Here is a 25,113-nt window from a genome sequence, read left to right as displayed (position 1 = left end):
CTACCTCTTTCACACCAACATCACCCAGAGGTAATTCAAGAGGCAGTTACAGAGGTAACAACAATAAGGGTAGAGGCCGCGGAAATAATAACAACCGCAACGCCTCAACACCAAAACAGTGACTTCATAGAACTCCCCCCAGACCACATAACACCGGTCGGGGGACGTCTATCACAGTTCCTACCTGTCTGGGAGAACATCACATCAGACAAGTGGGTGAGACAAATTATCCAACATGGTTATTGCCTAGAACTCACAGCTACCCCACCAAACATCCCCCCCAAACAGCGTCCAATGAGTCAAGATCATCTGACATTGTTAAGAGAAGAAGTTCTAGCACTTCTACAAAAGCATGCAATAGAGAAGGTTCCAAAGGATCAACAAGGAACAGGAGTATACTCTCTATACTTCCTGATACCCAAAAAGGACGGGTCCCTAAGACTAATATTAGACCTCAGACCTCTCAATGCTTACATAAATTCGGAGCATTTCCACATGGTCACGCTCCAACAAGTACTCCCTTTACTGAAGAAAGGGGACTTTCTTTCTACACTGGATCTAAAAGACGCTTACTTTCATATCCCAATTCACAAAGCCCACAGGAAATACCTAAGGTTTGTGTTAGAAGGACAACACTATCAGTTCAAAGTCCTTCCCTTCGGTGTCACAACAGCACCAAGAGTTTTCACAAAATGCCTAGCTGTGGTGGCAGCACACCTAAGAAGACAACAAATACATGTCTTCCCATACTTGGACGACTGGCTAATAAAGGCCAAGTCAAAAGAAGAATGTCTTCAAAACACACAGAAGACAATTCAATTGCTGCACCACCTAGGGTTCACGGTGAACTACAAAAAATCACACCTGCAACCAAACCAGATTCAGCAATACCTGGGGGCTACAGTAGACACAGAAAAGGCAATAGCATACCCCAACCCAATCAGAGTACAGACAATGGTCGGGTTAATACAAAGATTTCAACCACAACACTCACTACCAGCACGAGTGTTTATGCAACTATTAGGCATGATGTCCTCCTGCATACTGCTAATACCACATGCCAGACTACAAATGCGCCCACTACAAGAGTGTCTAGCGACACAGTGGAATCAGGCTCAAGGTCAGATTACAGATCTGGTGTTGGTAAACGACCGGACGTATCGCTCTCTGAAGTGGTGGAACACAGAAAACATTTCCAAGGGACGGTCGTTCCTAGAGCCAATTCCACAAGTGATAATAACAGCGGACGCATCGCTCTCCGGATGGGGAGCGCACATGGACAGATACACAGTGCAGGGGAAGTGGAGTGTGCAGCAAAAGAAACTGCACATCAACTACCTAGAACTATTAGCAATATTTCTAGCACTAAAAGCTTTCCAAATGCAAATAACAAACAAAGCAGTCCTGATCAGAACAGACAACATGACTGCAATGTATTATATTCAAAAACAGGGGGGGACACACTCTCTCCAACTGTCCAGACTAGCACAGGACATATGGAGATGGGCCATTCCTCAAAAGATCTACCTGTTAGCGGAACACCTACCAGGAGTTCAAAATCAGATAGCAGACATCCTAAGCAGACAGTCAGAACAAGTACACGAATGGGAGCTGCACGACCAAATACTGCAGCCATTCTTCCAAAAATGGGGGCAACCAGAGATAGATCTGTTTGCCAATCATCAGAACGCAAAATGCAAAAACTTCGCATCCAGGTACCCACACCACCGGTCCCAGGGCAATGCACTGTGGATAAATTGGTCCAACAAATTTGCTTACGCATTCCCTCCTCTACCACTAATTCCGTTACTGGTTCGGAAACTGCAGCAACACTCAATGACAATGATACTAGTGGCACCCACGTGGGCAAGACAGCCGTGGTTCACCACGCTGCTACAACTCTCACAAGTACCACATCAAAAGCTAAGATTATTACCCATGCATCTTACACAGAACCATGGAGAAATAATGCACCCAGATCCCAAACAACTGAACCTAGCGATCTGGCTCCTGAAGTCATAGAGTTTGGGTATTTAGATTTACCACCAGAATGCATGGAAATCATTAAACAAGCAAGACGTCCTACCACCAGAGCATGCTATGCAGCAAAATGGAAGAGGTTTGCTATACACTGTAACAGTAAGCACATCAACCCTCTGGACGCATCCACTAAACAAATCATTTGCTATTTACTACACTTACAGCAATGTAACCTAGCATATACCTCTATCAGAGTTCATCTCGCAGCCATAGCGGCGTACCTACAAAACAGACAACATCTTTCACTGTTTAAAGTACCAGCAATTAAAGCTTTCATGGAAGGACTCAAAAGAGTCATTCCACCAAGAAGACCACCTTCCCCAGTCTGGAATCTCAACATAGTGCTTACCAGACTAATGGGGCCACCCTTTGAACCTATGCATAGGTGTGAAATACAATTCCTCACATGGAAGGTGGCCTTCCTCATAGCTATCACGTCACTTAGAAGAGTAAGTGAACTGCAGGCTTTTACGATTCAAGAACCATTTATGCAGCTACACCAAAATAAAGTGGTTCTTAGAACAAACCCAAAATTCTTACCGAAGGTTATTTCAGCATTCCACATCAATCAGTCAGTGGAATTACCGGTTTTCTTTCCAAAACCACAAACAGTAGCAGAAAGAGCCCTACATACATTGGATGTTAGAAGGGCCATATTGTACTATATAGAAAGAACACAAACTTTCAGAAAGACAAAACAGCTATTTGTTGCGTTTTCTCCTACACATAAAGGCAATCCCATCTCCAAAGCGGGCATTGCCAGATGGATTGTAAAATGCATTCAAATATGCTACTTAAAGGCAAAGAGAACATTAACTGTTCCTCCTAGAGCTCACTCTACACGTAAACTAGGAGCATCTATGGCATTTTTGGGAAACATTCCACTAGATGACATATGCAAAGCAGCTACCTGGGTTACACCGCACACCTTCACAAAACACTATTGTGTAGATGTGCACACAACACAACAAGCTAGAGTGGGACAAGCAGTATTAAAAACATTGTTTCAGACAGTTGCAACAGACACGGGCGACCACCGCTAGGGAGAGAACTGCTGTATAGTCTATTCATAATGTACCATCTGCAGCCCATATGCCTCGAACGGAATATGCTACTTACCAGTATGCATCTGTTCTTGGCATAGAGGGCTGCAGAGTGGTACATGCCCTCCCAGCCTCCCCGGAAACCTGTGTCTGTTCCAACATTATCTTATTTAGATACACTTACATGGGCACTCTTATCTGTATTCTACTATACTACTCCATCTAACCCTACTATGGCAAAACAATCTAAGGATGGAGCCGATGCCCATGCGCACTACCAACCAAGGGAGGAGTCACCAAGATACAAAAGACTCTCCAAGAGAAAAACAAAGTGCAATCATCCGAGCCCAACACCAGATGGCGATCTATTCATAATGTACCACTCTGCAGCCCTCTATGCCAAGAACAGATGCATACTGGTAAGTAGCATATTCCTTATATCTTGGAACCAAGCGGGAGGGATAGTGTATGGGTAATCAGGCCTTTGTTATAGCATGCAGGGTAACAAGACCATCCTAAAAAGCGCTAATCTGCCCAGCAAAGAGAATGGCAGTGGGCAGGGACCAGGTTTTCATCTCCTCTTTAACACACGATAACATTGGTGCCAAATTGTGGGTTGATGATACAGTGGAGAGATAAACACACCATGATACTTAAACCCAGTTGTAGCCAACGTTTACCCAGATGCCCAAGCCATATCGTCAGTGGAGCCCCCCCCCCCCACACCCCCACCCCCATAGTATGCAGCAAAGCTCTGAGCAACCTCCCTGGGGCCCAACTGTAACCCACACTGAGTGTCCCACACCACTGGCACTGGTGAGACCAGATTAGTGGCCTGTAAGAGTCAGTGCAGCATTTTGCTGGATTTATCTCCCCACTGAGTAAAGCAGCTCTGTGCAGCCTGCCACGCTTGTTTAGCCTCATCAGGGATCAGCTGCTAGTACAACTGTTGGATCACGCTCAGTTGACATTGTGCTGCATTGCCCTCCCTCCCGTGGCTGCTTTCTTCCAAAGCACACATCTTTGCTTCAAGTTCCACCAGCTCATGCGTCCAATGCTCATGTTTGCCCTCTTAGAAACTAATATCAATTGCCTGAAGTGTCGGTTTAAGGGCTTCCCATAGTACTATCCTGGAGGGTGCTGTGTCTGCATTAATTGAAAAGTATTCCACGATGGACCGGCGAAGGAGCACCTTATACAACGGGATTGCCAAGTGCCATGACAACATGCCAGCGGAATGGAGGGCGCCTCGGGCCCACATGGAACTCAAGGGTTACTGGGGAATGATTAGACAACTCTCTCGCCAGAATATCTAAGCCTGATACTCTGTATGTATATGGTAGGGACTAACAGATAGTCCAGCCTAGAGAAGGAACTGTGGACCATTTAATAGCATGTCTATCCAGCTTAAGCCAGAGGATATGCCCTCCAGGCATCAGTCCAACCCTGCGCGGATACCAGGGAAAGCCGCCTTGATCCCTGTGCTTCACCCCACCACCCCTGGCGTTCCAACTATCAATCTCAGGGTGGAGGACATCATTTCAGTCCCCACGCATCACTGAGAAAGCTCTTAGCAACTCTCCTCACAGGCCAGTGACATGGTCTACAAAATGTTGTCCCTGTGGGGGGATATATACTACCTAATGTAAGCTGTTCCCTTTAAATGTAACAGTCACTATAATGTATTTATTTATTTTATAAAGTTGTATATAGCGCGAACCAGATCCAGAGGGATATCAGAGCGCTTTACAGAAGAACGGTTGTAGTCCCAACAATCATAGACAAATGATACACAGCGAGAAGAGAGGGAGAATAAAACTCCAGTACGATATCGGATAAGAATACCAAACAGTTATAGTCACAATAAACACCAACAAATGAAACACAGCGATTAATGTGATTAACAGGTCAATAATAGGCTGCCACAGGGGACAATGCCAAATTAAGGTAAAAATGTGTTCATTAGGAAACTTTTGGCTTCAAGTTTGAAAGCAATCATTGATGATATTCTGCGCAATTCCGGTGGAAGAGAGTTCCAGATCTTTGGTGCAGCACCTGAGAAGACTCGACGACAAGTTCTCTTTTTATTCATGATACGTGGTTACAGAAGAAGTAGTTAGCGCTTCTTGAGGCTCTCTCACCACATGATAATTCAAGCTTTTGTGCTAGGTACCTGGGGGTGTTGTCATTCAGGGGTTTGTGTGCTAGAACGATAATCTTAAACTGGATTCAAGCTTCATAGGGCAGCCAACTAAGAGACTTTAAGACTGGTGAAATGTGCTCATTTCGTTTGGTACCAGTAATAAGTCTGGCCGCAACGTTTAGTGCTGACCTTAGTGGAGCCAAGGTGTATTTGGGAAGACCACAGAGCGTAGCGCTGCCATAATCTAGTCTCGGCAAGACCAGTGCTTGGACCGCTTGTTTGAAGTCATTTGGTGGAAGGAAGGGCTTGATATTTCTAAGTGTCCTCATCAAGTGATTAGCTCCCTTACATACATTGCTGATATGATTTTTCATATTCAGGTGCTTGACCAAGGTGATTCCGAGGGATTTGGCAGTCAATGATGAGAGGGGTGCAATTGAAAGCAGTGAGGTGAGTCAGCCAAAGGTCTAGCTTGAAGGGGTGGTTCGGAAGAGAGATGAGAAGGAATTCAGTTTTGGAGGTGTTGAGCAGGAGATGATTCTCGGTTAACCAATTTTGAGTAGACGTTAAGGTAGAGTTGAGTGTTATGATGTTGAACAGGGATGACATTTTCAAGTAAATTTGTGTGTCGTCCGCGTACATATGGAAGGGAATGTTCTTGTCATTTAGAGAATTAGCAAGAGGTTCTAAAAAGAGGTTGAAAAGGATAGAGGAGAGGGCGGAACCTTGGGGGACACCCATGAGGAATGTATCTGCCGTAAGCACCAGCCCACTCTCTGTTGGTCTGGAAGGGGACCCTACGATGAATTAGAAGACCAGTACCTATTGATCCTCTCGTGAATTTTGAGTGATATGTTTGTGTATACCTATAGCTAGCCAAGCAGGGAACTTGGACCACAAAAGTAGGAAGCAAATGTCCCTCTAGTCTTATGGTCCACTTCAACACTGCACTGCGCTTAATCTTATCGAGAACTCCCAGGTACATTCCAAGTAAGAACACGAAAATGCCCTGTAGGGCCTTCAGGGACTGTGTTGGTCATTGATATCTATGGTGCATAACCGGGGGTCCTGCTCATGAATGTTGTTGGGTGTGAGTGGTAGAGCTGTGCATGAACATAACAACAAAAAACATTGAAGCAAACCTTAGCCCATCCCCCAATAACTTCTATGAACAAGTAGTATGTGTCACGAAAGAAGCCATCCCCCAACCCCAATGAGGGCCCGGGGAGGGTGTCTCCAATGGATCCGCTTGTCCCTTTCCCAACAAAACATCTTCCCTAGAGAAACTTAATCCACGTTACTCGAGAAGTGCCGTCTGATAACAATTGCGCACATTACACGAATATGCAAGAGATTCGCGACTAGACATGGTGAGAATATCGTTCTGCCGTCTGTCCAGAAAGCCTATGTTGAAGTCTGTGGTGTGCACGATCCGCCTGGCCCCCTAATGTATCTCCCCAGGGTGGCACAAGCAGCCCGCAATGAGCGGGCCCACTCTAGCACCACCCACAGCTAGTAGGAGCAGCTAGGAACCCCAGCACGAGCTCTCCCCTACACCAGCCTCAACCAGACCATGGCTGCCAGCCGCACCAGGGCCTGGCCTGACCTCTTTCACAACGAGGGGACTGACCGCAGCGCAGCCCTCCTCCCCCACCAGCAGAGTCATGCGCTGAGAATTATACTGTCCGACTCTGTTTCCAGGCCACAAATCAATTTTTATAATAACTGGCAGGAGAGGCGGCAGGCAAAATCGGTCCTACTGTCTAAGGGTCCAATCAACATCAATACTCTCAACCCCTAGTATACATCTGGGTCCAAGCAGAGAGCAGTATACAGTGCAGGAGACACTGCGAGGCTCACTTTATAGGCCTGGTCGCTTTCAAAGCCCGGAACTGTGTCTCAATCTCATGGCCCAGTACATTTCACATGTGGTGGCGGCTATAGCACTTGCAGCACTCCCAGTCCTCAGGAAGGGTCCCCAACAAATCAACCACAGTCATAGTCTTACCTCTGCCCTAGGCCAGCACAGGCAATCGCAGCAGCAAGCCCCAGCTGCTCCAGTGCCACGCCCCACCTACCGATGGGTCTGTCAAACTTCGGGCCGGGATCTTCCTCAGCACAGCGCCTGATCCAGCAGGTGTGCAGCTAGTTGATCGGGGGGTCGTAGCCATGGGACCGAGTGACCAGGCCTTCCTCGCCCGCTCCGCTCTCGCCCTGGCGGCCGCAACGCCATGCCCGGCTGTAACCTGCAGGCCAGCATCACTCGGAGCGCTCAGTCTGCCCCAGCTCCTCCGGAAGCCATCAGCAGTCCCACAACACCAGGGCAGTACCCGCTGTCTCTGCCATACCTGGGACAGTGATGGGCGAATTTTAATGAAAACACGGGCAGGATGAAGGCTTATAAAGGTAGCGACTGCTGGGAGCTCGCCTACAAAGCGTCCACGATGTTGGCCCTTTAGCTGGGTTGGCATCTAATTATGGAGATTTGGGCAAAAAGCTATTTGATGCAAGGAGTGGAGATGATTTGGAATTTTTGAAGGACAGATTGTGGCTTAGGGAGAAAGATTCTTAGAATTACAGCTTTACATTCGTAGTGGATAGGGCAGTAGCAAGTGTTTAGAGAGGTATTAATTATGCATAGGGTCCCTGCTTATGTTTTTTGAGGGAAGGTTGAAGTCACCAAATTCCTGTAAGGATTGATACCTAAGATGAAATTGAGGTTCTAGAAAAAGGCTTCTTCTAGGGTGGTATATTATTACAAGGTGGTGTTTGAAGGGGATGCGGACAATGATGGCATGTGTTTAAGATTCCATAGTCACTGGTCAAGGCATAGAAGTATGTGACCATTTGGGATTTGGTTAGGACTAGATAGCTGCTTTCTTAGTGTGCTGCTATTGGTAAGTCAATTAAGTCACATGGTCTTTTTGGAAGGCAACTCGTTTTGCAATATCTATGTAGTTATTTCAAGTGTCAGAGTAGGCGATGACATGTCTGGAGCAGGAGTAAAAGTGTTAATTTATACGGGTGTGGATGTTATACTTGCATATTCCCGTTATATATTGTGATTGGGAGCCTACCAATAAATAGGTGCCAAATGCACTGGGACCAAAAAGTAAGTGTATCCCATGTCTGCCCCTTCAGTCATGGGACCCTTTCTTCATGCCTTCAGATTCCCCCCTACAGCTCTGCTCGTCTGCTATCAACAGGCCAATAAAAAAGGACAAAGTTAAAAGAACACAGGGTGGCTAAATTGTTGGTGGGGGTCTGAGGGTTGGGAATTGGCTGTGCCAGCTATGCTCATGTTTCTTACAGTGATGTGTACATATTGGAGTACCATGCAGTAGCTAGCCATGTCATACCTAGGATTGGAGGAAGGAATTGTTATAATATTAATTTTACTATTGTAACCATACTTTAAGTACTCGTTGAATGTAGCCTGTTGTCGCACATTAATTTATATTCTGTGCCCCATTAAGTTAATGTATTGAATTAGAATGTTTATTTGGCTTCCGTAACCCACACTTCTGCAACTTTTTCTCCACCCCCTGAAACATTTGTTGTTGGTTATTTGTTACCATTTCTGATTTTCTGTCTGTGTGGGACAGGTGTTTTGATATAATCTTGTACTGCACTACAAAACTGCACAATATCCTCAATACTATGTTTATTAAAACTAAAGTGTGCTCTCTTTTTCCAGGCCCTTGAGAAGAAATTTGTTCGTGTTTCAGGAGAAGCAACAGTTGGACATGTTGAGAAATTTCTGCGAAGAAAAATGCAACTTGCTCCTGCTTGCCAAGTAAGTGTTTTTCGAACAGCCAGCTTGTAGGAACTTTATGGAGTCTGATGACATATAATTGCATGTGGGTAATGTGGCTATACCTAAATACGAGAATGCTATTTGATAGTGGTGGCTGGTAGGGAATGGTGGCTGGGGGAGATGAGGGGGGGTTAGAAAAAAGAAATAAAGAAAAAAGAAAACTTAGCTGCTGGTCACAAGATGGCCTGCCAAACTGTCATGCACACTTAAGATGCAGCAACCACTGCTCCTCCCTCTGGGTCACGGGAGCCCAGTCCTGATCTACCCTAACCTGGCTGCAACTGCAAGCTCAATACTAAACATAAAATGATAGTAACATTCCGTTATTATCATTTTATGTTTCCTTTGCACTGCTCTTAAAGCAGTGGAGCGACGCTCCCCACGTCTACCAGAGGAGCCGCCGCAGCTACTTGCTACATTTTTTTAAGTTCAGAACGCTGGATATTTTTTGTATCCTCAGTGACATTTTCTGCGACCTCAGCTATTTGCCAAATGCACTTGGAAGACACTAGTTAAGTGTCCACTGTTACTTAAGTTAAATATTTACGTTGTTGGTGATGCTAACGTGGTGGTTGACTAATAGTGCTTGCTCTCTGTCTGCCATATGGCTTCAGTTCTCCTTCCCTAAGAGATTTGCAGGTAAGACCTTGTAGCTGGACTCCAAATAACCTATTAGCACTCTTAGTGGAAATGAGGAAGGAATGCAGTGTGTCTAGATTCTGATTTGAATTCCTGAAACCCTGAAAGGGTCTTCAGTAGCTGTAAGACCATATGTAACCCATGATCCTCCTTGGGTGCTCTGTCGAGAAGACATCTGTGAAGGACCAAGGAAGAATCCAATATGGTATATTCTTTTTTTTTAAGTTTGAGTTTATTGAGAAATAAAGAGGCAAAGAACAGAAAGAGAAAATAAAAATAAAAAATAAAAAAAAACAATCAAAGGTTACAGTCAAGCAAAAGGCATCTCATAAAAGGTAATACCAAATAAGACTTCATGAAACATCAAGTCCAAAATTATGCAATAAGTAAGAAACAGTATAAACAGAATAAGTCAAGGCATTAAAGACTATACATGTAAATAACAATAGTAATATCAATATTAAGGTTAAAAATGCATTGGGAGAGAATCATGGTGGATTACGAACTTCAACATTCTCAATATGGGAAGAAAGTGGTGAGGAAGCTACTAGGGATAAATAAGTGGTTAGAGGGAGCCATAGAAGGTCACGTTTGACTGCAAGGGAGATAGGAGTAACAAAGTTAGTGTCCAGCCTATGATGGAAACAAACTGCATTCCACCAGGCACGAAAAGTGACGTCAACCGCTTGTTTCCAATGAGAGGTGATGAGGTGAAAAGCAATAGCTATCAAGAGGTCTAATAGTGCGTAATGTTGTGGGGACTGGGAATAGATAGGGGACAGAGAACCTAAAAACAATATTGACAGTGGAAAAAGGGGATTGGAATTTAAAAATCTTTTGGGGTTGAATCCATACTAAACCCCAAAAGCGGGAAATGGGCGGGCATTCAAATAGCATATGTTTCAAATCTGCAGAAGGACAAGGGAAAGACCAACAGGAGGCCGGTATATCAGAACAAAAAGAAGATAAAGCAAGGGGCGTAAATAAAGTGCGATTATAAATGAAATATAGAGTTTGAGTAGTGTTAGCAGCTCTAGAGGTTTTATGTATTTTTGACCAAATCTTATCCCACAAGGGAATAGACCGATCCTGTGAGAAATCTTTTTCCCAAGCTAATTCAACTTTGGATTTCACTCTATCCAAGACACATTGAAAAGATTTATGAAGAAAAGAGGCAGAAGGAGTACTATCCAACTTAGAGGAAATGGGACGAAAAGGAGCAGGAATGTCATTAGTAGGGGGAAGGAAATGAAGATATTGGAGAAGAACAGGACAAAGTGAAAGATATTGAGATCGAGAGGAGGGAAAAACGTGATTGTAAATCAGGAAAAGAAATGGGTAAATTAGAAGAAATAAGTTGGGAAATCCATTTGAGGCCAAGGGAGTGCCAGGATTTCCAAAAAATGGAACGATTATGAATCTTGAGTAACTTATTGTGCCAAATGTGTTGTAAGTGAGTAGAAACAGCAGATGGGTAGGAAGACGATAAATAAGGGGCTAGGAGTTTACGAGAATGAGAGATAATGGGATTGCGTAAGGAGGTTACATTAGAAGTAAAGGTTAGAATTTCATGAAAATTAAAAGGAGTAAGAAAGGAGGACTCTATTTGAAGCCAGATAGGAGGGTAAAAGGGAAGATCAGAGGAAAGCCACCGAGTAGCCTGTTTCAAAGAGAAGGCTTTGTGATAGGACTTAAAGTCGGGAAATGTAAGGCCGCCAACAGATTTCTCTCTCCTCAAGGAAGCAAGAGCAATGCGTGAGCGTTTACCCTTCCATAAAAATTCAAGAAGAATGGAATCGATTGATTTAAAATAATGAGAATGAATATGAATGGGAATCATAGAAACTGTGTAAAGTATAATTGGTGCAAGCATCATTTTAATAGAATCGAGACGACCCCATCAAGAAAGAAATAAAGGATTCCATTGTGTAATGGCGGCATTTAGTTTTTTGGAAATTAATTCAAAATTAATTTTGAGAGTATCCGAAAGACGAGGAGCAAACCAAATCCCTAAATATTTAATTTTTAATGGCTGCCAAGAAAAAACAGAATGCTCCAAAGGATGTTTTTGACAGAGAGAGTTCAAGGGCAGGATTTCACACTTATCGACATTCAATCGATATCCAGAGACTGCAGAAAAGGAGGAGACTTGTTGTAGAAAAAACGGAAGAGAAGATTGAGGATCAGAACAATATAGAAGAATATCATCGGCGTAAATCGAGAGTTTAACTTGTTGAGAACCGAATTTAAAGCCGGAAATATTAATATCATTTCTAATTTTAGTGAGACAGGGCTCCAAAGCTAAAACAAACAATAATGGGGATAAAGGACACCCTTGCCTCACTCCTCGCTGTAACGGAAAATAATCTGAGACTATACCATTTACAAATATCGAGGCATGAGGGCTCGAATAGAATAATGAAATGAATGAAATAAATTTAGGAGGAAAACCAGCCCACTTAAGGGCTTGAAACATAAAATCCCATCCAATCCTGTCAAATGCCTTCTCGGCATCTAAGGAGATGGCAGCCAAGGGGAGAGAAAGTGAAGAAGCTTTACTCAAAATATTGAAAAATACACGGGAATTGTCAGACGAGAGGCGATCTTTTACAAAACTGGACTGTGACCAATTTGGTCAGGGAGGAGGGGATCCATTCGAAGGGCCAAACTTTTAGCAAAGATTTTATAATCGGTGTTCACTAATGATATAGGACGATAGTTCTTGCACAGAGTATGATCCTTATCATCTTTAGGAATCAGACAGATCAATGCCTCTTGAAAAGAACCACGAGAAGAGCCGGAAACAGAAAAAGATTGAAAAAGCGTGAGTAATTTTGGAAGAAGAAGAGAGGCAAAAGAGTTGTAAAACTCAATAGTAAAGCCATCAGGGCCAGGTGCCTTTCCAAGTCTTAATGAGGAGACCGCGCGGGAAAGTTCTGTGAGCGTGATATCAGAGTCCAGGGAAAGAAAATCAACGTGTGAAGAGGGAGGGGAAGGAATATCATGAAAATAAGAAAGAAGATCCGCCGAATCAGGACAAGTTTCAGGGGTATATAAAGTTTTGTAAAAAGAGACAAACTCGTTTAAAATATCTTTATCCTTGTACAAAAATAAACCGGTGGGGGTTTGGATAGACTCAACTTTTTGTCTGTTTTTCCGTATTTTGAGATAATTTGCTAATAACTTCCCCATTTTATTTTGACCACCATAATAGCGAGAATTACACTTCAACAAAGAATTGGAAGCAGTGGTTGTAGTGAATGTATTAATTTATTAAAAGTAAATTTAGCATCAATGAGTTCCTTAAGGGATGATTCAGTGTTAGATTGGTAATAGGTATATTCAAGCTTTTTAATATTATCCAAAAGTTGAGCTGATTTAGCTTGTGCTTGTTTTTTCTTGTGAGAAACAAAATTAATAATAAAACCTCTAGCAGCAGCTTTAAAAGAATCCCAAACTATCACAAAAGGGGAGTCAGGGGTATGATTAATTTGAAAAAATTCTGTAGTGAAAGCTTTAAATTTGGCACAAAAGGATGGGTCAAGGAGAAGAGCGTTATTGAATCTCCCACGTCCAGGATATGGGGAAAAAGGAATAAGATCAATGTCTACATAAACAGGAGCATGATCCGAAATTAAAATGGAGCCAATATCTGAATGAAGAGCAAGTTGGGCTAGAGACTTACTCAAAAATAAATAATCAATGCAGGATTGTGAGTGATTTGAGGGGGAATAAAAATGATATTCCCTAAGGTCAGGGTTGCATAATCGCCATATGTCTACGAGAGCATTGTTATGAATAGAAGTAGTGAATTGGGAATGCATTTTGGAAGCACAAAACTTTACTTTAGAATTTCTGTCTAAAATAGGATCCAAGACTTGGTTGCAGTCACCACCAAAAATAACATAATCCTCATTGATCGTAGCCAATTTATCCGAAACAGCAGGCCAAAAGAGTTTATCAATACCAGTAGGCGCATATACATTATATACAGGGCTCCCGGTTTTATGGTATTTATTTTTTTGCCTTTTCCGTCTGTATTTATCTGTATTTCTTTTTTGGGCATTTTTTCTGTATTTATCCACATTTATTTTTTGCCACACGCAAACGACGACGCTACAGCTAGTATTTTTCCACATTTATTTAACTTGAAAATACAGCTAAAATAAAATTCCTTTCTACACTTGAAGTTGAAGGCATTGAGTAAACTTAGTGCTGCACTACTTCTATAATATACAAGAAATGCATTGCATTTGTTAGTATCACAGTATTAATTGATCCAAATTTCGAGTGCCATGTTACATACATTAGCTGCACTTTTCATAGTAATTTTTTTTAATGTTTCCTTATCGGTGCTTTTGTAGCCATAGTTCATTCAGGGCCCCTACTCCCTTTAATCTGCTTGTCATTAGATTAAAAATAAAATCAAACAGCCCGAAGCAAACCGAGCAAGTGCTAAAATCTACAGAGCTCTGTTTGAATCCCAGCTCAGCAGACTCAGGCTTTCATCCTTCTGAGTGCAATAAAATGAGTAAGACATAGTTGGGCGTTAGTGGCAGTAGTTATTTGTAGCTCTGCGAAGCTGCAAACCTGAAACAGCAAGCGCTATATAAATGAATACATTGTCACATTACACTGTGTGCTGGAAAACGCATCTCTGTAGCTTGTGTTTGCCGTGTCTTTGAAGCATTGCAAGGGGTGGAAAGGAGAACGCCTCACTCTGTCTCGATCCAGCCCAGCGGTACCTTTCTTCACGGGGAGGAAACACCTGGCATTCCCCGAACAGACTGGGCCTTGTCTGCCTTTCATGACATTGAGTTCAGGACGGTAGGGCGAGGCGGGAATCCTCAGCTCTAGTGTAACAGCTCCTGGCAACCCCCGCACCAGCGCCTGGTGGCAGAGGCAGGCACAATGGGATGGTGTCCGCTTTCTCAAGGCCCCTGCTTTGTTCAGCATTTATCAGAGCACCTGGGGAGCTTAGCTGCGATAAGCCCCAGGAGTTAAAAAAAGTTATTGGGGCCAGATCGCACTTCGCACTTCTTTGGAACTCCACGGGATTCAAACACCCCTCCCCACCCTTGCACAGGCTGTGGACAGCCCATTGTCATTCTGACTGCAGATGATTACCACATTTAGAATGACAATAAGCCACCCCCTGCCTTTAACATAACGTGCACTGCAAGTGTCTTTGAGGCGAGTGACTCGCTTGGCGCCAGTAGATTGTAGCAGGAGTTTAAAGTGCGCCCGAGGTGTGCTTCCTCACTGCTGATTATCACCAGAAGGTGACCTCATCCATACACAGTTTTACTAGTATTTTTCAGTTTGTCCATATAAATACAGACAATGGAAAAATAGTTTTCCGTCTGTATTTATGTGTATAAATCCGTAAAAACGGAAAACCGGGAGCCCTAATTCTATATAAACACCGGAATCTTATCTATGGATAACTTAACCAATACCCACCGACCCTCAACATCACATTCTTGAGAAATAAGGGAAACAATTAATTTTTTATGACAAAACAATACAACTCCATTTTTCTTACCTATAGCCGGTGAATGAAAAACATGACCCGCCCAGCAACGTTTAAGTTTTAAGGCTTCAGTATCAGAAAGGTGGGACTCTTGCAAAAGAGCTAAATCCGCCTTGAGCCTAGCTAAGTGGGATAAGACCCGTTGCCTTTTAATAGGGTTATTCAACCCTTTAACATTCCATGTAACAACTCGGAACTTAAAACAAATAGGTTATATATAGAAAAACCATTGAATAAGAAGAGAAAGAAGGAATAAAAGCCTTTAAAGTCCAAGTAGGAATAATGAAGATAAAGATGAGAAAAGATATAAAGCAAGAGCAAGCGTGCTAAGTCCAGAGAGAAAAAGAGGAAAAAGCATGAATAACAAATGAGAAGAAGGGTACCAAGAATGATAATAGAGAAGAAAGAGAGGAGAAACAGAAAAGAAGCGCAATGACGTATAAAAAAAGAAAGAATAGAAAGAGATAAAGAACACAAAGACAGTACAGGTCCAAAACAGACGACTGAAAAACATACTTACCTAAACAAACGTGAAACAGGGGGTGACGGCGTCAAAAGACGACAACGACAACAGCGAGAGCAGGCAACCAAACCTCCGCTTATAAAACGGTAGAGAAAACAGTAGAGAGACCAATATGACCACGATGAGGATGAGTGAGGAAATAACATTTCTAAACATAGGGTAGAGGAAAAGGGTAAGACAACAATCAATAGGAAAAAACAACAGAGTGAATCAAAGTGAACATGAGCAGAGTGTCGTCAGGCCCAATCAGGTGACTTTGGAAGTGTCCATAACATCTGCTCCATGGCGACGAAGAAATTCTTGAAGGACAGCAGGGTCTTCGTAGGTAGTAATTTTCTCTTTGTAAGTTACTTTGAAGAGACATGGGTGTAGAAGACCGTATCTGGCATTCAAAGCTCTCAGTTGTGGACCCAAATCCAGGAATTTTTTCCGACGATCATCAGTGACCTTGGCAACATCCTGCGACAAAAAGAGACGATGACCCTCCCAGGTAAGTTGTTTTTTGAGCTTAGTGGCTGAAAGAACTTGTAGTAGATCCGTGTATTGTAGAAACAACATGATGACCCCACGTGGCTTAGAGGATACTTTAGGACCAAGGCTATGAGCTCTCTGTATATTGATAGAGGATAAGGCAGGTGCATCCAGGAGCTTTGGAAGGAAAGATTGAAAAAAGGCATTAGGGTTAGAACCTTCAGAAAGTTCCGGAAGACCATAAAGGCGTAGGTTATTCCTGCGATTTCTGTTTTCCAAATCCTCTGTTTGCCTTTTGAGGTGAAGAATTTCATTTTCCATGGGTGAAATACGGGAACAAGAACTTTGGATGGAATCTGTAGATTGTTCAAGAATTAAGACACGACATGTCTAGGGAGGACCATTTATCATGCATAACCTGTAGGGTTTTTGTCGTTGTTTCCATAAACGGTTTAAGAGCTCGCAGTTCCTCTACAATAAGGTCCATAGAAGAGGAGGAAGAAGCATTATCCGAGGAGGGAGGATCTTTCTTGAGACGCTTAGAAGATGTTGAATTTGTCGGCAATTTGCCGCCATTAGGAAATTTAGAAATTGCGCCTGAATGAATCGTAGCCTTAGACGACTCATCTTCCTCCATATCCTGAGAGGGAGAATCCGTGTCCGAGCACGTTGGTGCCTGAGTAATAGTAGAGAGCTTCAAATTACGAAGTTTCCCCATGTAAAAATACAGGGTATTGAGGTGAAGTAGAGCGTTGGTCACGGAAAAGTCAAAAAGTGAATGAAAAATCTGTTAAATCCGTGAGGAAATGGTCTCAAAAAGGGAGAGAAACCAAGAAGAAATTACGGAAAACCGAATATAGCTGAAAAAACATTGAGAATGAAGCAACAAAGTCATAAGGCAGACCAGGGCAGAGGAAGATTGACCACACAAAAAGAAAATGATTAACAGAGCCTCCACATTGTAGAAGGGTAACAGGTATGATGAGACGGCATCTTAGCACGTTAAAAAAAGCAAAGTGCGCAAACTCTGTCAACAAAATGACGGCTGGAATATAGTAGACTGGGACGCGTCTGCAGAAGTGATAAAAAAGCTGGTAAAATACACCAAATGAGGGCGCTGGGCTCACCTCATCACAGAAGAAGCATCTGGGCCATTCGACATGTTGGAGAGCTCATAGAGGGGAGAGACAGCGTTGTATCTGCCAGAGTACACTGCCTATGCATAAAATGGCTGCTGGGGTCCAGGGAGCCGTGTCACAGCACAAAAAATGCCAAATGCACAGTAAAATAGAGAAACAGAAAGGGCGTTGGGCTCAATTCCCCCTATATATAAAAATAATAGTGCCTTGAGTAACGTGGAGCTCGTGAGAGGGAGAGACGGCGCCTCAGCAGTCTGGGTGCGCACTCGCGCACAAATGCCCGCCGGGACTCGAGAGGTCGAGTCGCGGCAAATAACTCCACGAAAATGCAGCTGAGGGCATATTTAAAGAGGGCGTTGGGCTCACCTCATCTTAAAACTCATTTGAGCAGGGCAAGTCATGATAGAGGAACTCCATTCAGTAGAGAATTGCTAAAATTATTGTGAAATAGCCAGTGAATGGGCAATTGCTTTTAGCAGATTGGAAGCGATAAGCGAGCAATTTTATATTTTTTGTAAAGAGATGAAAGTTTGTAGCTTTTGCTCTCTTGATGCTATGAGGGATAAAATTGACGTCTGGGTCTTGTGTGAAGCCAAGAGATTTGACTGACAAGACTGATGTAGGCTCAAAGCCTTCCAAATTCCGCCTGCCATCCCGAGTTAAAACGGGACCGCCCGCCATAAGGGCGGCGGTCCCGTGGGGGCCATTAGGATGCACCCGCCACACTGGCGGGCGCATCCCGCATTTTTAACATTTAGCATTTGTGCGCGAGTGCGCACCCAGACTGCTGAGGCGCCGTCTCTCCCTCTCACGAGCTCCACGTTACTCAAGGCACTATTATTTTTATATATAGGGGGAATTGAGCCCAACGCCCTTTCTGTTTCTCTATTTTACTGTGCATTTGGCATTTTTTGTGCTGTGACACGGCTCCCTGGACCCCAGCAGCCATTTTATGCATAGGCAGTGTACTCTGGCAGATACAACGCTGTCTCTCCCCTCTATGAGCTCTCCAACATGTCGAATGGCCCAGATGCTTCTTGCACGTTGCATTGCCACGTTGTACATTGAAGTGCAGTGGTACCCCCCATGTGCGCCCCCCCCCCCCACCTCCCAAAATCCCTGGGGGCCCGCAACGGGCCACCGCAGGAGATTCCCACATGACTTCATTGCCGCCACGGAAAAGCATGTTCCAGCTGCCTTCCTAATATGGATGGCGGTGTCTAACAGACACCGCCACCATATAGAACCCTTTTCAGCCCGGTCGACATGTTGACCAGGCGAAAAAGCGGCGGACGGTCTTTCCGTCCGCCATGGTCCCGCCGCCATAGTAATATGGCGGGGGGGGGAATGGGTGGCGGGGGGGAATGGGTGGCGGGCGGGGAAGGTTATCGGGCGGATCGCCACCGCCCGCACGGCGGTGGCGATTATCCCGACATCCAAATGGGACCCTTAGTGTTTCAAGGAGCTTGGGGTAGAATCTGTTTTTGGTAAATGCTGACAGGAGGAGAAATTCAGTTTTGTGTGGGTTAAGAAGGATGTTCTGGTTCATCCATGATTAAAGTTGAGGTTGGGTACTTTCTGAACAGGACGATCTCCACTAACATGAACGATTTTAGATAAAGCTGAGAGTCATTTACATAGGAGACGGGCAACACCAGAGTTATGGAAGATAATGCTTAGTGACTCCATATTGAGATTAAATAAAGTGGGTGCTAGGATGGAGCCTTGGGGGAAAACGCAGTATATATTGGAAGTTGGAGGAGCAGTGCTCCCTAGTCCTCACCACCTGGGATCTCTTAGTCAGCAAAGGTTCGCACCATCCAGAACTTTGCCGCAGTATCCCATTCAGTTTTCAATACCATTGAATCGACAATACCATTCCAAGATTACTGCCCAGTTTAGTAAATATGGTCTGCACAGGCAGGGTATAGCACACTGCAAATGAAATGGGCTGCAAGACATACTAAAAAGAAAGACAGGAAAATTAGGGAAATGAAAGGGAAACTGTAACAGGAAAAAATTGAAACCTAAGGTCTGACCGGCAGTCCAGACACTGAAGCACACTCATTTTCATACTAATGTGAAAATATTATCAGGCAAAATGCTGATACTCACAGGGCAGTAAAGCCAATGGCAGAAATGGGCTAACCCATTGCCACATGCAGTATGTTTTCATGGAAAGAAACATAATGTGAATGACTCTCAGTTACAGGAAGGCTGACACAAAAAAACAATATGTAGGTTGAGCTTATTTATTACAAGGGCCTGACAGACAACTACACCTGCCATAAGGAGTTCTAGCAAGGATTATCACAGTGCACATCTCATTTCTCCAGGGTTCCTCCAAGGAAGTAACTAACATTGCTTACTGCAGTAATCTGTGATAGTCCATGTAACAAAATGCCTGTCCACGGATATTAACAAGGTGCAATATCAATCCACTCTTAAAGACCTATTGGCTTTAATATATGATTTTCACAATATATTAATGGGGTTCCACTGCATTTGTTGTCATTTTTTTAATAAAAAACGATGTAATCCATGTTTTTTATCCCATTCCATCAGAATTTAATTTGAGCCGGTGGTTTCCGGTGCTTGACTCTGGCGCTTAATTTTCAACACCGACACTTATGACAGTCTGCCACCTGGTGGCATTATTTGACTAATTTATAGATCTAAACAACAGCAGTTTTTTATTAGTTAATTCAGAATACTTTAAAAATGACTAATACCTGCCGTCCAAGCTATTCGTACAGCTTTGGGGACCTTGAATAGTCTAAATTGTCACACTTGTTGGTGTATGATAGTTAGTCATTGTGTTGGTACTGTCATTGTCAGCGCTGACAGGGGAAATGGGTGGTGCAAGCTGCAGTGACCTCCTGACGAGGGCCTGGCACTTCTTTTTTTAAAGCTTAAGCACTATATTCTATAATGAAACAGTCAGGCCTATACCCTTTATCACTGGCTTATCACCATAAGTAGCTCAGGGCTATTATATTGAGCATAAGCTTTTCTTCACGGTAACCATTGTGTATACAGTTACTAAATTAGAACCATGTACAAAAGCAGAATTGGAAAAACAGGGTGCAACCCCTTTGAAAAGCACCTAATAAGGATTCTCAGTACAATATGCAATTTTAAAGATTCTCAAAACAAAATGCAGTCTCTCCGACAGCAGCTTAAGAATGGTGCTCGGTGCACAAATCTACCCACAACGTTTTTCCTGGGGTAAACAACAGCAAAGGCCTAGTCTGTTATGGCACTCTCTGAGATTCCTTGTGACAAAATACCTGCTGTACTCTTTAACTCAGTGTAATGACAATCTACCTTAAAAGGCCTTTAGACTTTAACATATGCGTTTTACAAAAAACAAGTACAGCTACTTCTTTATCATAAACTTTTAAAATCAATAGATCAGTCCTATGGCATCTGACATACCTTTCCAAATGAAGCAATCAGGCCCATAACCTTTAGCTTTGGCTTGTCACCATCACCTACTATATTGGAATATGCTTTCTCACAAGGCAATTTTCAACAAAATTGCAAGATATATAAAATTCCATTTGTCAAAATAGTATAGAATCAATTTAAAGACAGTCTAACAACAGAGACCTGATGGCGGAAAATGATTGGGGGGAGACTATGGAGACAGTTGACCCCACACATACATAACAATGTATGGTGTATATGTGTCATGAATGTCCATGCTTCATAATATGTCAAGATTTATGCCGCAATATGTTTTTACTTATATTGAATGCAAAGAGCATAAATAAAATATATATTTTTAAACTGTCTAAGAAGGATTAGTGGAGTGCAGATTTTCTACCTCAGTAATTTGTCGAAGAGGGTAACCTACACCAAAACCCTTGCTTACTAAGTTAATCTGTAAGATTCTGTGTAACAAACTACCAGTCTATAACCTTCGATGCAGCATGCAATCCACCCTGAACACCTATTGGCTTTAGTAAATGCTTTTCACAATACGTAGGCCAGACCTGCTGCCTTTGTCATAGCTTTTCATAATGAACATATCAGACCTACAGCATCTGACAGCTTTTCTCAGTGAACCAGTCAAGCCCATAGACTTTATTATTGCCTTGTCACCATGACCGACTGAGGCCTCTTGTATTGTACATAGGCTGGCAAATATCAGGAACCGTTACAACATTACAAAAGTCAACAAAATTACATTTAGCAAAACAGTATATAACCATGATGTGACCAGCACCAAAATGCTTGCCTAGTGCTGTAACCAATAAGATTCCAGGCTACAAAATACCCGTCTAAAGCCTTTAACTCTGTGTAAGGGCAATCCACCTTTATTGATGATAGCAAACACTTTTCTCAATAAGTGGTCATCCTTACTTACTGCTTGTGTTGTAACTTTTCATTCTAGACATAGATGTGGCATCTGACATACATTTTCCCAAAGAACCAATCAGGTTTATAGCCTTTATCATTGGATTGTCATCAGAACCCGTTTGGACTTTTAATATTCTGCATATGGTTTTTCACATGGCAAGCTTTGGGCATACAATCAAAAAATCAGTGATTACACAATATTACAGTCGGCAAAACAATAGTTAGCCGCATCGCTGCGGCGCGAATTCCCCGCCCATGCTGACTCCGCCTTGCGCGGGCGGAGTCATGACGGAACGGTTCCGTCATCCGCACAGCTCACCCGACGTGCATGACGGAACTGTTCCGTCAACAGCATCGAAGGGTTTAACCTCTCCTGAAAACATTACCAAGTATTGTTAAAATGCAAATCTACTACCTGCAGGGTTTATCCAACAAACACCACTAAATCCCTTGCTTACTTAGCAACCTGTGAGAATCCATTTAACGAAGCACCTGCCTACAGGCTTTCAAACAGTGTAAATATAATCCACCCTTAAAGCCCTATATGGGTTTTAACATATGGTTTTCGCAATAAATATGTCATCCTTCCTACGTTTGTCATACATGTTCATAATAAAAAGATTAGACCTGTGGCATTCAACATAACTTTTTCCAATGAACCAATCGGCCCTTTCGGCTTTTAACTGGCTTGTCACCATAGCCAACTCAGGGCTACTATATTCTGCACAAGCTTTCTACTAAGGCAATTGTCTGCACATGATAATAGCATTACAAATATATTAAAAATTGCAATTGAAAAAGCGCTGCACAACCCTGTCAAAAATGGCATAACAATGAATATTTTCTAACCAGAGGGTTTATCATGGGTGTTACCAAAACAAAAATCCTTGCCTTCTGTGGTAATCTGTGAGATTCCCTTTAACAAGCACACATTCCTGTCTGCAACCTTTAGCACAGTGTCCTGATAATCCACCTTTAAAGTCCAATTAGCTTTAATGTATGCTTTTCACAATAAACGCCATACCGACTACCTTTGTTGTAATATTTTATAATAAACAGTTCAAGCCTATAGCCTTGATCAGTGGCATGTCACCATAACCAACTCAGTCCTTTTGTATTGAGCAAAAGCTTTTTCACAGGGAAAAAAAGTGCAATACAAGCACCGTTTTTCACCAGAAGCACACATTTCTTGCCCAATCAAAATCTGTACTCAAGCAAATAAACATTTGGTGGAGCCAAAGCCACTCTCTTAGATGGGCTTCTTAAAGCTCCTTTTCAGTTGTTCATTAAAACTAGGGTGACAGCTATGATGACAAGCCTGTCCTAAAAATGCACTTTGAATACTGTGATGTTGTTGATGTTGTTGAGGGATAGCCATTTGCCTCCTTTTTATGTCGAAGCCTACCAAAGAACACTGTGGTCAGGTTGCAGAATGAACTTCTTGGGGGCATTCTGAAAACTTCCCTGGGAATGCATTCCGCCCATTGCATACCACTGACTTTGTGGCCCACATTTGCTTGCTGTTTGCTGACTTATTTATTTTAAGCTGTCCAGCATGTCTTTGTCCCTACTGTGGCGCAAAGCATATTTACCACCTCTCTGACCCTCTTTGTATTCTTCCACAAGTGCTCGCTGCTCTGTAAACTGGCTTTTAAATGTTGTTATCTTTTCACATTTGCTGTGCTTTAAAACAAGGGAGCTTGAAGTTTACTTTTTTGTTTCTCTGACTTTAAAGTTAGAGGACGTATGTGCTATTCTTGCTGGACAGTTGGGGTGGAAAAGGAAAGGTTCTTTTCCAGCACACAACAACATTTAAATGTCTGTGATAAACTATAGCAATATTTCCAACTATATCAGAATTACGAAAGCATAAATCAAGCACATATTTGTGTAATTCTAAAGTGTGGTGGAAACAAATATTTTAATCAGATCTAAACAAATCAGTGCACTGGATGATGCTATTTCCCCACATTGTTGTTTGTGCGCTGTATTGTTTTATCACTAAAATTATATGTGCAAGAGTAATTGTCATTTCAATAGAATACTCTATTCCACTCTGCGCTACTCCACTCTACTCTCCAACACACTACTCTAAGACACTCCCCGACACAATAAGCCACTCTATCACTCCACTCAACTCTACTCCGCTCTACACCATTATACTCCTCTTCCCTCTAGGACACTCTACGACTCTACACCCTACCACACACTATGTCACTCCACTCTATACACTACTCCACTCTATGCTACTCCACTCTTATTCCATTTCACTTGTCACCATTTCACTCTGACAATCCATGCCACCTTACTCCACTGTAGGCCGCTTTACTCCACTCTACCCCTCAATCTATGCCCCGCAACTCTACTCCACACTGACACTCTACTCCACTCTATGACACTCTACTCCAAGCCACTCCACAACACTTTACGGCTTTCCACTCTATGCAACTCAACAACACTACATCACTCTATGCTACTCTACGCCACTCCATTCTACCACACTTCCCTCCACACTGCTCGACTTCACTCCACCTTACACCACTCTACATAACTCTACTCTACACCATTGTACTCTGATCCATGACACGGCACTCTACACCACTCTACTCTTTGCCACTCCACTCTCCTCTATGCCACTAACTTTTAGCCATGCTGAACAGCAATTACGCTGGTGTACAACATGGGTAAAAATCATTGGCAAAGCCAACTGCCCTTTCATAGGCTAGACCTTTTGGCTTTGCCAATGCTTGTTTTTTAGGTGCCTTGTTGCATTTGTAAATGCTCCTGGTATCTACTGTATTCAAGCAGCTGGAGTGCAGTTAATGGTGCATGCATCACTTGCAGATATCTGCCACTGTTGACCTCTGGTGACGTTATGTTGGTTTTCGGGGTTGGATGGCATCAGCTGTGTTTGAATTGAAATGACCTCAAGCAGCTGATTTTTCGCTACAGGATTTTGTCGGATGGAATTGTTTGCAGAGAGGCTCCTGGGTAATAAGTCTGAAATGGTTTTGCTAAAGACTTGTCGGTGTCGAGAGCTGCTCACCCATCACCCCTCATATTGCTGTATGTGCTTTGCATTTCATTTTTGTTAACCGCTGGCGCTGTGGGAAATGCAAACAAGACGCGTAATTGCCTCATCTTTATTCCCCGAACATTTCACTTGACGTGTGAGAAACAGCGCTCGCGCACTGACAGGAGGGGTTTTGAAAGGTTTTAAAGGTTCATTCTTTGGTCATTCCTTGCTAATACCACAGACACTGAGGTTATTATAGCATGCCCACTTTAACTCTGCCTTTACCTTTATCTTGGTAAACAAAAGGTATATACGATTAGAATGTAGGATAATTGTACCGCATACAAGCCGCGAAATTCGAGCTCCTTCTGTTCAAATCGACAA

The 25,113-nt window shown here is 43.0% G+C and overlaps 1 protein-coding gene across 1 annotated transcript in view; it reads left to right on the top strand.

Annotated features, from left to right (window-relative positions):
* PCGF6 (polycomb group ring finger 6) overlaps positions 1–25,113 on the top strand; it is a 305,170-nt gene that overhangs the window by 212,465 nt on the left and 67,592 nt on the right. The window contains exon 8 of the mRNA XM_086922718.1: positions 8,924–9,022. Coding sequence (XP_086778844.1) covers positions 8,924–9,022 — 99 coding nt within the window. The remainder of the gene's footprint in view (positions 1–8,923; positions 9,023–25,113) is intronic.

Source organism: Lissotriton vulgaris, chromosome 5, assembly GCF_964263255.1.
Source record: "Lissotriton vulgaris chromosome 5, aLisVul1.2, whole genome shotgun sequence".
Classification (NCBI taxonomy): domain Eukaryota; kingdom Metazoa; phylum Chordata; class Amphibia; order Caudata; family Salamandridae; genus Lissotriton; species Lissotriton vulgaris.
This window is presented reverse-complemented; position numbering and strand designations above follow the sequence as displayed.